Raw genomic sequence first — 15,626 nt, forward strand, 5'->3', positions numbered from 1 at the left:
CTTACCTCTAAATAAGTCTTATCTTCCCTCTTTCTCTATTTTTAAGGTTTGAAGGGAGAGGGAAATAAGAGAGATAACTTGTTATATACTTACTTAGTCACGTCGATATCCCTGGCGGAGTAGATAGAGCCAATACTCTCGAAAAGACTGAAAGGTCATGTTCATCTATATGTCTGTCCTTAAGTCTGTTCTGTATGTATGTATATATGCTTAGATCTATACACGGATTTTGATACAGTTTTATTAGAGTGACTCAAGAGGAAGGTCTAGCAATGAATTAAATTAAAAGGTATTGAAATATCAATCCAAACACGGGTTTGGTTACCCTTAAAGCCAATATTGGCCTCTCCAGCCACTATCGCCAATATCAAAGGCTCTCGCGCTGCAAACATGCCAGAAATAGATCGTCAACTTATTGCTTTTAACAATGTTATGCCTCCAGTGTAGCCTTGTGTACTTGCCCGACTCAATTTGGGCAGGTGTATTTATTTCATTATTAATTTAAAGCTTTGGCCGTATGGTTCCCGGCACCAATAAAAAAATAGAATAGGACCACTCCATCTCGTTCCCACGGATGTCGTAAAAGGCGACTAAGGGATTTTAAACTTGGAATTCTTCTTTTGGGCGCTCGGCTAGCAACCTGTCACTATTTGGGTCTCAATTCTATCATCAAGCCAAAAAGCTGAACGTGTCCTATCAGTCTTTTTCGGACCGTTAGCTTTGTCTACCCCGCAAAGGATATAGACGTGACTATATGTATAGTCGTAAGGTAATAAACTTTATTGCACAAAAAAAAAATGTACAAAATGCGGATTCAATGCCGTTTGGCATTCTCTACCAGTCAACCAGCTGACCAAAAAGAAAAACTTTCAGTTGGTGGTGCGATAAAATGCAACAGGCGTATTGTGTGATTAGGCTATAATTATTATTTACGTCTCTTTTGTCCACTCAGACCGCTCATCAGCTATTGTATATTGATTTTAATAGTTTATGCCCGCGGTTTCGTCCGCGTCGCTGAACGATTTTTGTTAAAGTGTTTATTTATATCTCCTACTAGCTGTGCCCGCGACTTCGTCCGCGTGGAATAGTTTTTTTGGGCATCATTGAAGCCCTCAAGGATGAATAATTTTCCTCGTTTTTTTTTCACATTTTCCATTATTTCTTTGCTCCTTATAGTTGCAGCGTGATGTTATATAGCCTAAAGCCTTCCTCGATAAATGATTTACTCAATTCCGTTAAAGAGCTGAACGTAGCTGTCTACCCCGCAAGGGATAAAGACGTGATAATATGTTTGTATGTAAACTTAATGCCCGTAAAATGTGCAACAGGTGGAATTAATGTTATAATGCTAATTAGACAGTTTGACTGAACCGATATGGTTTTTCATGACGTGTTCCAGTTTTCAAAATCATCCATAGCCTACATGCTGCTAGCCTTAACAGGCATATAACAAATAAAGTTTCATTCAAATCGGTCTAGTAGTTCAGGAGATTAGCGTGTACAAATAAACAGACAAACAGTTTTATGTAAGGTAAATGGTGTTGCTAGCCACGGATACACCTACATAAATACTTTAACAAAAAGTAAATGTTACGAACAATTTATTTCTCCGTAATGGCATCCTAATTCGATGTGAATTGCAATACTTTTGCCCAGTCACGGCTGTTAGTATCGAGTTTGTAATTTTGTATTGTTAACTTATAAGAAAAGATATTGTAATGATAATAACTTTATTATTACGATTTGCGAAAACCCTATGCACTGAATTTATGCGATTAAAAATAAGTACTTTTCATGCAACGTACCTACATAAATATAGTTTTGCTTTTTTAATAACATAGGTACCGTTAACGGCAGAGAAACCAGACCCACCTTTGCTTTTGTTTTCTATGAACAGGGGATCAATGTTTTTCTGTCGTTGACTGTACCAACATTAGATTTCCATAAAATTTTCTAAATGAGAGTGCAGTGCGGTGTGATGAAAATTTTTCGCTTACACGAGACTAACTGGATAGGAAGATAGCTCCTAGTCAGAATTTAATATACCCTTGTACCTCGTGCCGTTTCTGAAATGCACAGAGTCGTATGCATTCTGCGAAGTGATCGATACCAGCACTATTCATGATTATACTCCCCTAAGATTACAGGGAAACCTTTTGTATGGAACGCAAGCTAATCTGCTGCATTGGATTTTATACCAAGTATTTGAAAAATTTATAGACATCACTTAGTTTTTTTTTAACTTTTTAATGTAGGAAAAATAAGTATTAGAAATAGTGTTAGCAAGTTTTTTGTTATTAATAATAGATAATCTTGATTTTATTTAAAACGGGAAGGTACCTAATTTAAAACATTATACCTACTACCATTTTTATTAAATAACTCTTATTATTCTCCCAATGATTTATAATATTAAGGATCTACAGTTATTTCTAAGAATATTCTAACTTCTGTTATTATCTTGTAATAAATATCACCATGAGCCGCAGTAACATCTTCCTCCAGCCGTTTCAAAATTGAATGTATAACTGGTCTAATGCTAGAAGCAGAGTTTTGCCAAACATAATAACTATTCAAAAATGCGTGAAATTGATCCGTTTTATGTTTGCTGTACATATAATCAAGATCGGATAGTATTGTGTTTACTAATTTAGTATCAAAGCCACCAGTTATAGTGTGTGTTGAACTTTCTAATTTTAATCTTGCGTCTACAGACTTCTGTACTGACAAAAGTACTTCTTTAGCTTGCACTGTATCGGTGTTAGACATATCACTCAGCACAATTTGAAATTCATTAGCAGTTTCCTCTTTGAGGCTCTTGTAGAAATTTGTGTCCTCCAACTCCTTTTGAAAACCTTTAACAAACTCTTTGGCTTTTCTTTCATCCATTGCTTTAAAAGTGTCCAAAAGAATGCTCAAAGTTCTTGTACATTCAACATTTTTTAGACAAATACCGTGACTGCACAGTTTTCTTAAATATGTATCTTCTACAGCGATTATTGCGAGTATTAATTTCTGATCCAATTTCTTTCTGACATTTAAAATATCATCAGTTTTACCTTCGAGGTTATGACTTGTAAAAGCACAAACCCTCCTCTGCAATTTCGAACTGATTTTTTTCATAGTGCCCGTCCAAATATAGGCTTCGTTCTCATCTGAAATCCTGTCGTCAGCATTTGTCAAAATTGACTTGATTTCTTTGAGCGCTTTGATAAATTCGGCACCAAATATAGTATCAGATTCTAATTTTTCAATGCGTCCATGTGTGACTACATTAAAAATGCTTTCTATAGCTTTGCCAAGCATAATGACATATTCTTCTATGAAAATTTTAAATTCGTTTGCTCTACAAATTAGTAAGTTTTCACAGAGGTCCGAGTCCTCTGTTATCTGGGTATAATAATCAGAATTTATTGTGGACATGGATCGTCTGCCGTGCAAGACAAGCATATCGCCTCCTACGTATTGTGTCAACATATCCATTACCTCTTTGCCGAGGGTCAAGGAGCCTTGCACGTTCACACTTATGGCATCACTTAGCCGCAATGAAACTAGAAAATAAAGCAAATCATTTTTATTGGCAAGGGAAACGTTCCTGTGACGTGACACGTGACTAAATTTATACCCGTAACACTTAGTGTGTATGATTAAATATAGGACTGTTTCCCCTTGGACTTTACTCCATCGGGTTGAATAAAACTAGGTATCTAACGTTTTTAAATGCAAATTTATTACCCACAACAAATTACACACACTGCACAAAACAGATTATAAGTAAGTAAGTAAATGCTTTATTGTTCACTAAAGGAGTACATTACAAATATAAAACAGTAGTACAGTAAAAAGGCGGGCTTATCCCTAAGTGGGATCTCTTCCAGCCAACCTCACAAAAAGAGGATCGCATATAAAATTAACATTATATGAATTATTGTATGCCTTCAATAAGAATATAAATATTGAACATTACCTGTCAAAAAATAAATAAAACAAATTGCTGTAAATCGCGAAGTATTTTGGCAAACATGTCGTTTGAAAACATTGACCATGTTTATCAGAGAGAACTGCACTTTACGAGGAATAACAAATAAAATGTAGCAATAAAGTAAGTTTTATCGTTTTCATTTCATACAGTACACACCTACAACTTTTATCCGCTGAAAGTTTGAAATGGTTCTTTGGTAGCACCTCCCCAGATATATACTAACACACTAATAACTAGGTTGGGACCTAACTAACAATTAATTTATTTGTAAAAAAAAGAAATCCTTCTTTAAAATAATTACAAGTTAAAAGTTTTTATTTAATTTCAATAATGAAGACTTAGCTTAAAATAATATATTCATCATAACGCCTATAAACAAAATAGGTCTCTCCATTTCTCAAAGTTTCTTTTATCAGATAGAAGTTCACCGAATGACTAAATGAGTTGGTGTAGGTGCCCACATGAGTAGGTGTAAGTAGGTGGTGTTTTCAAATAAAAAAGAAGAAACATCATAATCGGTCCAATATGTGCTTACCGTTCATACGTCCGATTTCTGTTGTACATAATCGCAAAACAAAAAAAAAGAAATAAAATATTTACATAAAGTAAAATATTGAGAACCTCTTATATAAAAGTCGATTTGTCCCTCTTCAAAAAAAATTGAATTTTTGGTCGCGGTATGTTTTGAACCCGCTCCATGTAAATAATTACTTACGAACCAGAAAGCCACATATTAAAACATTAGCTGTGCCCGCGACTTCGTCCGCGTGGAATAGTCATTTGGGCATCATTGAAGCCCTCAAGGATGAATAATTTTCCCCGATTTTTTTCACATTCTTCTTTATTTCTTAATCATTCTTTATTTCTTTAAAGCTCCTAATAGTTGCAGTGTGATATTATATAGCCTAAAGCCCTCCTTGATAAATAGTCTATTCAACATAAAAATAATTTTTCAATTCGTACCAGTAGTTCCTGAGATTAGCGCCTTCAAACAAACATGCAAACAAACTCTTTAGCTTTATAATATTAGTAATAGCTAATACTACCGTGGTATAATAATAAGAACGTAAATAAACAAACAAGTAGAAAGTTATGTCGTGTGGTTTCCGGCACTTTAGAAAACATATTTATACTATTGATGCCATAAAAGGTGACTAAGGGATAGTCTTATAAAGTTGAGATTCCTCTTGTAGGTTATGTGCTGGCAACCTGAGACTATTTGAAACTCAATTCCATCATAATGCCATACAGCTGAACGTGGCCTTATTAAGACTCTCTTAGTATTATATATTACTATTGACTATTAGCCCCCGCATGGGATATAGACGTGAATATCTGTATGTTTGTGTGTAAGTACCGTCATAGCGCCTTACTTGAGACAGTTTTGGAATTCAGGTGTTTATAAACTTTTACTGTGTCAACGAATAGTGACAGTATTCACATCTATAATATAGTCTGTACCTTTTTTATCCAAAAAATGCTTCCCCAAGCCCATAGGTACATCACAGATTTTTTATTTTTTTTATTTTTGCTGTCTCATGTTACCATCATGAAGTGCCATAATTGATACACCACACAAAACATATGAAAGTATCATGAATAGAATTTAAATGAATACTTGAGACAGTAAAAAAATTCAAAAACTACATGACCAACTGAAAATTTTTTTTTTGGGCAGCTGCACTAAATTTTAAGTACCAAAAATGAAACAAGTTCCGTATAGCTCAATTTTTATTAATATTCATTACAATCAGTTTAAATCAACGTTGTTCGCTTATTTGGCAATGCAGTGAAAACAAATAGAAATACTTTTCTAAAGTAAAATAAGGAGAAAATAATGAAACAAGAATTTAATCTTACATAACTCAAAAACTTATAACAATCATACTCCAATATTTTCATATATAGTGGGTACTATAGTAACTAAAAAAATAATACACGTTTTTGGTAGCTTTATAAGCTAATCATTACAATAATTAAACATTACAAAAATAATCAGATAAATCAGTTTCTAAAATGAGACGTTTCAAGTTGACTGCATGTATCAAATTGACAACACTTAAGTGAGTACTTGAACTTACAACTAATAAACAATATTCTTCAGTCTTAAAATTTCAATCAGTCTTCATTAATAATAAGATTTGGCTTTATATTACTTACATTTACATTGAAACTGTAACGACCTCTTTTCAACAATACTGGCTTAACAACTGATATAATTTTTTGAGAGTCAACAGTCATAATATCATCAACAGGGGGAAATACATAAATTCCTTTATTTGTGCTTTTTCTCAAAAACTTACAGGAATACTCATTCTCATTTAATATTTCAGTTATCTGAGCAAAGAACTCTTTTACCATTGGTTTATTTTTAAAGCCATCATATATTAAGTGAATTTTTACAAAGTCATACATTTTTACAGATACTTCAGAAGTAGGTTCGGTTTCTATATGTTCATTCTTGGTTTCACTTAAAATTTGTTTCAGTTTCATTTTAGCAGATTTGGAGGATGATGGTTGCTGTGTTGATTTAAATACTTTTGGCTGCGAAGTTATATCGTTTTGATCTTTAGGTTTGCGTTTTATATCAATAGATTTAGAGGTAGATGGTTGCTGTTCTGGTTCATATACTTTTGGTAGCGTAATAATGTCGTCTTGATTAGTGGAAGATAATGGTTCCTGTGGTGATGCAAATACTTCTGGCTGAGTAATTACATTATTTTGATCTTTTGTGGAAGAAGACAGTTTCTGTACTGATTTAGATATTTTTGATTGCGAAATTATGTCCTCTTCACCTTTTGATTTTTCTCGTGATTTAGAGACTCTTGGCTGGAAAAATATATTTTCTTGATCTTCAGAATCTAAATATACATGTTTTCTTTGTTGTTTTAATTTAATGTTAGGAATGATATTTGATTGGGTTGTGGTTTTTTCTATCAAATTATCGAAATCTTGTAATTCAGATATATTATCACTATCAGATGTATCATGTACAGAATAATTGCTAGAAACTGTAGTATCCGTGTCTTCTTCACGTGCTGTTTTCGGTTGCGTAAATAATGGATCTGAATCTATGTTTACTTCTAAATAATCTTCTTCTGCATCACAAATTCCCACGTCTACTTCTTCAATATTTTGAGTATTTGAAGGATTTGTAATATCGGAGACTGTAAGGCTTTGACCTGCCGAAGCTTGCAATTTTTTCTTTCTCACTTTAAGAGGAGCTGATGTATTAAGACGACTTTCTTTTAAAAAACTTTCGAATGCACTCGCCCATTCTTTAGATGTGCTGTTATTTTCTGGAGTTTCAACGGGAAGCTTGGCCAGAACTGTTTGTTTGTTGAGAGGGCAAATCCCAGCTGCACGAAACCCTGACTTTAAATTCTCTGAAGATGTCAACAGTTGATCTAACGATCGTTTTAAAAGTCGCGGAAACTGATCTTTGGGAATGCAGCCCCTGGTTTTCTGCTTCCATTCTAATAAGGTTTTTCGCCATATTGCTTTAAGTGGACGGAAGTAAGCGACATCAAGCGGTTGGGTTAAGTGTGAACTATTTGCAGGGAGAAATATGAAACGAATATCTGATTCCGCACATTTTTGTATAACCTTTACAGACAGATGACTTGCCAGGTTATCTCCTAGTATTGCTTTCGGACCTTCACCTACCGAACTGAAATAAGGTACAACCACTTTGAAAAACCAGTCTTCAAACGTTGTACTGTCAAACCAACCGCTTCTTGTTCGATTGTAGAATGTATTAGCTGGCCCTCCTCTCAACCAAGAATCGTAAAGGTGCTCAGCCTTATATACGACATATATTGGTAATAAAGCTCCTGATGCTGATCCTGCAAACATAACCGATGTGCTCGATTTCGAAGCGTCAATGATATTTTTTGGACTTTTGAAACCTCTTCTTACTAATACTTTTGTTTTTCCAGGGTCGTCGGTAAAGTTAGTTTCATCAAAATTCACAATTGCTTCTGGTTTTACTCCCTCCAAGCTAATCATTAGATTATCAAAATAATCAGATATCATTTCAGGATTAACAGCAGCTCTTGCTCTTTTAATGTTTTCACAAAACTTGTACGAAATTTCATGTTTGTTTCGGTCTAAAAATCCTTTCAACCAAAATCTTCCTGGCAAATTGTTCTTAAATCTAGGTTCTGTCTTTCCCTTCGTGTCAAGGTATTGCTTCACAATAAGCGTCAAGTCAAAGGCTGTTATAGGAAATCCCCATTTCCCGCAAAGAATTAAGGCTTCTACAATTATATTTTCATCTTCATTTGAAAAAACTGTGGGTCTTCCAACTTTATTCATATGCTTACAACGCACTTTTCTCTGTACAGTGGCTGGTGGAACATTATATTTTTCTGCAGCTTTTCTAATCGACATACCTTTTCGCACTGAAGCCACTGCATTTTCAACCGCTTCATTGGAGTAGTTACGGTATGGCCGTGACCCAATTTTCTTTCGATACCTTCCCATGTTCTGTCAAAAAATCGAAATGAAGATTTAGGTAAGCCCAAGATAATTGTCTTTCTTGGCAAATTTTCTTGTCAATTATTTTACCCTTCCATTGAAATCTTCAAAACCATAGTAGACATGAAAATTCATTACATACACCACAGATATAAAAACATTACATTAAATGTAATGTTATTATATCTGTGACATACATCAAAAGATAATTTTTATAGGATTGATTAATAAGAATAGAACATTTTACACCATTGTTATTTTTATGAAAAGATTATCCATTAATCGCAAAAAAAATCCTTTTCGTTCACATTCATATTATATTTAAAATACTTGACAACAAGTTTACATGAATCTATGGTTTCTATGATTTCATTGAAATATTAAATTTTTGACAGAAAAAAATGGCCGCAAAACGAGCTTTTAATTAAAAAGAAAGTTTTAACAATTATTAAGCCATTTTGAGACATAGTAAATAACTTGAGACAGTTGGTAACTTGAAACAGTAGGTAACATGAGACAGTAGATAACATGAAACAAATGTATCAAATTACAACCACTTCGAAATATTTTCATTTGGAGTGGCACACAAGCCGTCGTTTTAACTTAAAATTCACGAAACCTTTGATAGTTTGTAGCTAAATAGTAAGGTTAGGTTATGCAAAGACCAGATTTTGACAAAGATCAACACAGATCGAGTAACATGTGAAGTTTTATGAACCACAGAACTTAACAATTTATTGTGAAAACTTTCAACTCTAATTATTCATAAAATAGGCTTGAAAAGACTTACTTTAGTTATTATTTATCTTGCACACACTTTTCTCCTGTCGCCATGACACTTGCCAGCAGTAATGTTACCATGTGTAAAAAAATATGGGTGCGTTCGAAAAAACCAGTTATTTGTATCAAGTTAACCTGCAGTATCAAGTAAGGCACATTGACGGTAAGTCCAAAATACTTAGTAACATAAAACGTTGAATAAAATATATAACTGAGGCGTGGCCAGCGTGCAGAAGTTAAGACTCAGAAATCGTATGCAGGCGCGGATATATATATAATCTGTGTAATTTGTCCCGTATATATTTATTTATTTATATTTATTTATGTATAAGAGACTGCATAAGATTTCTGCATAAGATTGATTTTCATATATTTAGTTTCAGTACTGACTGCTCTGATTAATTTTATCATGTTTTCTCTTTTACTAAACTTGCTATTCTGTGAGAGAGCGGTAGAGGTTTCGTTGTCGTTGGTTTTGTTGTCACTTCCATTTAATTTGATAATTCTTGTGTGTACTAGTATTTAGGTAGGCATATACTTAGTTTGTTTAGGCACAGCGCTACGCTGGCATGGCAACACCAAGCGATCCTTCAAAGTGACGTTTACGATCTCCATCTTTTTATTTCGGCCATTTACGCCGAAAGTTCTGTTACGGACACGAATCTTTTCGTGGCCGATTGATCGGTGATATAAAATTTGAGCAAGATGGTGCAGAAGAAGGTAAAAACTATGTGCGTTATTAAAATTGTTATATTTCTGTTTCAAGAAGTGAAAAAGTTGTGATATTTTGTCAAAGACATGTTTTGTGTCACCCTTGTTTTCGGGCTGTTTACTATAACATTTACTCGAATATAAACAAGAGGATTGACTTTCACGTCTGTTAGATTGATTCGTAATAAACGATTGTTCAATGAAGTTATAATCGGCCGTTAAATAGTATACAAATAATCATAACCTCAAACTTGAGTCCATGATGTTGAATATTCCATGAAGTGTCGTGATTACTTTGCAATTATCACCAAGATCTCTGATTACATTTCCTCCTGTATTACCAACGGATTCTTTGCAACCTTAGAGAATTCGGTCAAGTGTTATATTTTTGTTTACAGCCTAAGAAGAAGGTAGGAAAGAAGGTAGCGGCCGCACCTTTGGTCGTCAAGAAAGTCGAACCAAAAAAGGTTGTTAACCCTCTGTTTGAGAAGAGGACCAAGAACTTTGCTATCGGTATGTGTATTTCGTTTCGTTCACTTGTTTGGATTCGCACATTCTTGTTTGATAATGAGAGCCAAAATGATGTAAACTTTGTACTGAAAAACCATGTGGTTATCAAATATACGAGCTTTTTAACACTGATTTGGCTATATCAAACTGCGTCACACTCTGCGCGGTTAACAGTCTACTGAGATTACTCTAATTTTTACATGCGCTTCTAAAGTACACAATAAGGAAGCACAAACAACTAACCTTTTTAAGCAGGATAGACCAAGTCATAGCAGACCTGTGTAAAAAAATGCCTTCATGTTTTGCATTTTTAAAAGTAGACCTGAAATTCTATCAGTAATACCTATCAATTGTTGTGTCATTACGAGAATGTTGGGAAGCTTGTTCTCAAGAGTGTTTTTAAGTGTACCATAATAATCAAGTATAATGTACCACTTCACTGAAGACAGTTTCATAACTTCAAACTAACTAATACAATTGTCAGGCCAGGATATCCAGCCAACCCGTGACTTGTCCCGTTTCGTGAGATGGCCCAAGTACATCCGCATCCAGCGTCAGAAGGCGGTGCTCCAGCGCAGGCTCAAGGTGCCTCCGCCAATCAACCAGTTCACCCAGACACTGGATAAGACCACAGGTACTTTGTTTATTACACCTCTTTTGTCAAATATATGAATGAGTATGCTCGTATCAACATTGCAATTCAAGTTTTCTTTAGGTTATACATTGGTTTAAATCATGTCTTTATACGTTGCGGGCTAGACAGAGCCAACAGTCTTGAAAAGTCTCAAATGACACTGCAGCTGTATGGCTTAATGATGGAATTGAGATAAGAAATAACATACATTCATATGGTCATGTTTATATCCCTTGTGGGGTAGACAGAGCCAACAGTTTTGAAAAGACTAAATGGCCAAGTTCAGCTATTTGGTTTAATGATAGAATTGAGATTCAAAAAAATAAATGTAAATTTACAAAGTGTAGATTTACATATAGTATCAGCTTATTCTCATAGCAAGGCAGGTAGTTAATATGTTTGCAACTTAAAATTTTGTACAGTTGTATAGTTAGTGACTAAAATGATGATTATCAAATGCAACAATGAATCACTATGATTATTACAAAAATATACGAGCTTTTTAACTCTGAATTTCTTCATTTCTTTTAATTTGACTAAATATTTTGTAACAAGTTAATTCAAATGAGGTCTCACTTGCATTTCAGCTAAGGGTCTTTTCAAAATTTTGGAGAAATACACACCAGAGACTGAGGCAGCCAGGAAGGAAAGGCTGAGGAAAGCTGCTGAAGCTAAGGTAATTGCAACCTTATACTGAAAGATTTAAAAAACCATGTGGTAACTGCCACAGCACTTTAAAATGAGACTTCTTCCATTTCTGTAAAATAAATAAGTTTTAAGATATTTCTCATTAAGGATTACAAAATTCACTTCAAATGAGAATAGCACTAAATTATATCTAATTAACAACAATATCAAAAGTTATTCGCCTACAGTATTGCGTATCATATTGGGTGCGGTTACCCTCACTTGAAAATCTATTCTATTCTGTCTTGGTAGGTGACTAATAGATATAGAATAGGACTACTTGCATCTCTTTGTCATGGGTGTTGTAAAAGGCGACAAATGGAATAAGCACATTCAAATACATATAGTGCAGCTTTTACCATGATCCTATGTAGATCTAATTCCCCTGCAAAGGTTTTGGAGATCAAACAGGAATCATAGTATAAGAAGCTGACTTAGACATTTTCTGTATCATGATCAAAACTGGGATTAATGTCAAGGGAAGAAGATATCACAGGAGGTGGTTGTGAGATGCAAGGAAAAGAATTAAGTTGAGTTTCACTATAAATTTACTTTCCAGAATACTTTTAACAATCTCAGCATCTGTTCAGTGTTTTCGCCTATGTGTGGACAAGAGATATCAGTTACTTTACTTTTAGAGTAGATAATAATAAATTCAAATATAGGTTTTGATTTACATGATGCATAAAATATACTATCTGAATGCCATGAGGACCATCTTCCACCAAGATCTCTGATGAACCCTACTCTTCAAAGCTTGTCTTTACATTCTAGAACATTCTACAGCCCTTCATCTATTACAGGTAGCGAAAAAGGAGGAGCCCCCAGCGAAGAGGCCGAACACCCTCCGTGCCGGCACCAACACAGTTACGAAGCTGGTCGAAAAGAAGAAGGCTCAGCTCGTTGTCATCGCTCATGATGTTGATCCTATTGAGGTTAGTGCTGTTTTTTGTTTTAGATGTGAAGACATTTTAAAAACGTGTTGCAAGGGATGTTATAGGCTGCCAGAGGTATTAGTAGGTTTGATAGTTTCAGCATTATTCAGATATAGCTGTTCTTTGAGTAGTATTTATACCTAAAGTACAGCTATCCTCTTCAACCCCTAAGGCTCAGCTTGAAAGCACAAAAAAAGTGACACACACAGTAAAGGGAGGGTCATGGGCATCTATTTGTGATGCTAGGCATGGCTCATGTCTTATACAACTACTCTTGTCCAAAGTGATTGAAAGAGAGATAAAACATTTGCGTTTCCAACATTCATGCTGAAAATAAAAAGGGGCGGAAATAATTGTAATAGTAAAATAATTTACATATTGTAATAAGATTGTTTTTGATATAAATAGTCTTTGACTGTATAAATTTGATATAATACTTTATAACAATAAATCATGTAGAGAGCACATATGCCAAATGTGTATTGTAGCAATGATGTTAGAATTTCTTCACCTGAGGCTGTAAATCTATATGATTTACATGCTGCATGAAGATTGTTGACTCTGAGCTACAATTTCTATCAATAACACTATTAAACCTTTACTTGGGGCACAAATATAGCGTCTTAGAAGAAAATTAAAAATTTTGAGATTTAGTGAAAAATTTTATAAAATCTGCACCCAACTGTAAGTCCTTACTAAAGAAAGTAGTATAAAAATATGAACTGTAAATAGCTATACACTGAAATATGTAGAAACCATGCTACTACTTTTAGATTTTACATAGTGGTTTGCGTGCACTAGACCTCAACTTTATCGCAGGGTTGTTGTGATATTTTTAACCCGACGACGACGAAACAAAAGCGAGGGTTATTGTTACTCGATTTATAGATAATGGAGACATATTGTTTCAGCTGGTACTCTTCCTGCCCGCCCTCTGCCGCAAGATGGGAGTCCCGTACTGCATCGTGAAGGGCAAGTCCCGCCTCGGAGCCCTGGTGCACCGCAAGACGTGCACGTGCGTGGCGCTCACACACGTAAGTAACTTATATTATAATTTTTATTTATTAATGTACAAAAAAAAAAAAAAACAGTAAACACTTACTTATGAAGAACTTTGTTCAATGACACTATTTATTTCGAGGGAAATTTCGTCCAGTTGGCCCTTAACAGGGGTATGGATAGAGAATGGCATGTGTACATAATAATAAAATCAATGTTTTTTAACCGACTTAAAAAAAGGAGGAGATTTCTTAATTCGACCGTATATTTTTTTATGTATGTCCGCGGATAACTTGCCGTTTATGAACCGATTTTGTTTTTTTTTTGTAATAGGCATATAATGATGATTTATTTGCTATCTAAATGCCATGATGACAAACCATCTACCACCAATAGATTTATCTGAATATGCCTATTATCATTAGTACCTAGTAAACGTATTTCAATGACAGAGCCCCAATTATCATTCGTGGCGTAACGATGTTGAAAATTGTTGAAAAAGTCGCAGGTTACCAATACTTATGACACTTTCTTCAGGTGGAATCTGGTGACCGCGCCTCCTTCTCCAAGGTGGTAGAGTCTATCAAGACGAACTTCAACGAGCGGTATGAGGAACTCCGCAGACACTGGGGCGGCGGCGTGCTTGGCAACAAGTCGAACGCGCGCATCGCCAAGCTTGAGAAAGCCAAGGCGAGGGAACTGGCGCAGAAACAGGGCTGAGCCTAATAAATGTTAAGATTAACTAGCCATGTGTTTCTATTTACCCCCTACGTTGGAGAAACGAGTACTCAAACTTGTGTTTGTCTGACTCAAAATGCAGTCTGAGTAGGTCTGGTGTATTGTTGTCGAACAATCGATTGTACACATCCAAAATTGTATAGTAAAGATACTATCGATAGTATCGATGCTTTGCTATACATAGTTGAGATAGCATTAATTCGTGAAGGAAGGGAAGAACCCAGTTCAGTACCGATAGGCAAAAATAGTATCGATAGTATTTTTGAATTTCAATAGTATTGGCGGTGGCTGTGGTGGATAGTGGACTATCGATCGGCAATACTAGTCTGGTGTTAACGAGCTGAAGACCAAAACTGGATTGCGTTTGAACATTTTTTTATTACAGCGCCATCTATGTTTTTCGTGAGAACTATTTATTAAGCGAGGATTCATACTGCTGACCTTTCGCTTTCCCACATAAATTGAAACCCTTCGGGACTCACGGTCCACCGTAAAACATTGTTTTGTTTTTGTTAAAAGCAGAGCAAAAGGTGTGTGCTCAATTATTTAATTTAGCAATGAGTATAATTACTAACGATTGTTGCGCCTAGGTACCTATCTAAAGAGAATTTAGATAACGGGAGACAAAATTTTTGATAGGTAAGCAAAAAACAAATGCTTCATCGTACTTATGAACATAAAGTGTCGACATTCCATAAAATAGTTTTTGATCAATCTGCTGACAGCGGTAAGGGATTAATTCGAAGGGATGAGATTTTTTTCCTTTCAGATTCATTAAGAAAGGACGTATGTATAAGACTACCTACATCCAATACAAATAATTGCTGGCGCATTACTCAAAATCTGATTACAGTTAGGTTTTGATAGTACACTATTAACTATCTACGCAAATATAAATTGGTCTAAAAGTAATTAAAGAGTATATAAATAATTCAGCGGTTTGGGAGAAGTTTTCCGTGGTTTAACTCAGTAGGTACCTAATAAATTAAATTACGCCTACGACCCAACTAAGAAGACGTGTCAATAACAAGATAAAGAAACTTACGTAGTTTTGTCTCAACTTTTTTCTCTATAACTTTTCATACGGTATTCTTTTTCACTTAGGCACATTCATATTATTTATTTATTTATTTAAAACTTTATTGAGCCTCAAATGTACAAAAGGTGCACT

General features: G+C 34.7%; 3 protein-coding genes and 1 non-coding gene across 4 annotated transcripts; 2 read left to right on the forward strand and 2 right to left on the reverse strand.

Moving 5' to 3' along the window:
- Positions 1–2,412: 2,412 nt before the first annotated feature.
- Positions 2,413–5,543, reverse strand: LOC106129309 (uncharacterized). The gene is made up of 2 exons (XM_013327835.2): positions 5,528–5,543; positions 2,413–3,551 (listed from the first exon to the last, which is right to left on the reverse strand). Exons 1-2 carry the CDS (start codon positions 5,541–5,543, stop codon positions 2,413–2,415), a joined length of 1,155 nt encoding a protein of 384 aa, XP_013183289.2.
- LOC106142869 (uncharacterized) lies at positions 5,379–9,404 on the reverse strand. The gene is made up of 2 exons (XM_060954319.1): positions 9,252–9,404; positions 5,379–8,470 (listed from the first exon to the last, which is right to left on the reverse strand). The coding sequence occupies exon 2, from the start codon at positions 8,465–8,467 to the stop codon at positions 6,101–6,103; it is 2,367 nt and encodes a 788-aa protein (XP_060810302.1). The 5' UTR covers positions 8,468–8,470; positions 9,252–9,404; the 3' UTR covers positions 5,379–6,100.
- Positions 9,405–9,801: 397 nt separating this feature from the next.
- On the forward strand, positions 9,802–14,462 carry LOC106129452 (large ribosomal subunit protein eL8). The gene is made up of 7 exons (XM_013328016.2): positions 9,802–9,961; positions 10,351–10,465; positions 10,947–11,096; positions 11,684–11,772; positions 12,587–12,718; positions 13,630–13,752; positions 14,255–14,462. Exons 1-7 carry the CDS (start codon positions 9,947–9,949, stop codon positions 14,435–14,437), a joined length of 807 nt encoding a protein of 268 aa, XP_013183470.1. The 5' UTR covers positions 9,802–9,946; the 3' UTR covers positions 14,438–14,462.
- On the forward strand, positions 10,527–10,600 carry LOC132904404 (small nucleolar RNA SNORD36). Its single transcript, XR_009657572.1, has one exon. It is a non-coding gene; the product is annotated as a small nucleolar RNA SNORD36 (small nucleolar RNA).
- Positions 14,463–15,626: the final 1,164 nt, after the last annotated feature.

This window comes from Amyelois transitella, chromosome 4 (genome assembly GCF_032362555.1).
Source record: "Amyelois transitella isolate CPQ chromosome 4, ilAmyTran1.1, whole genome shotgun sequence".
In the NCBI taxonomy this organism is placed as follows: Eukaryota; Metazoa; Arthropoda; class Insecta; order Lepidoptera; family Pyralidae; genus Amyelois; species Amyelois transitella.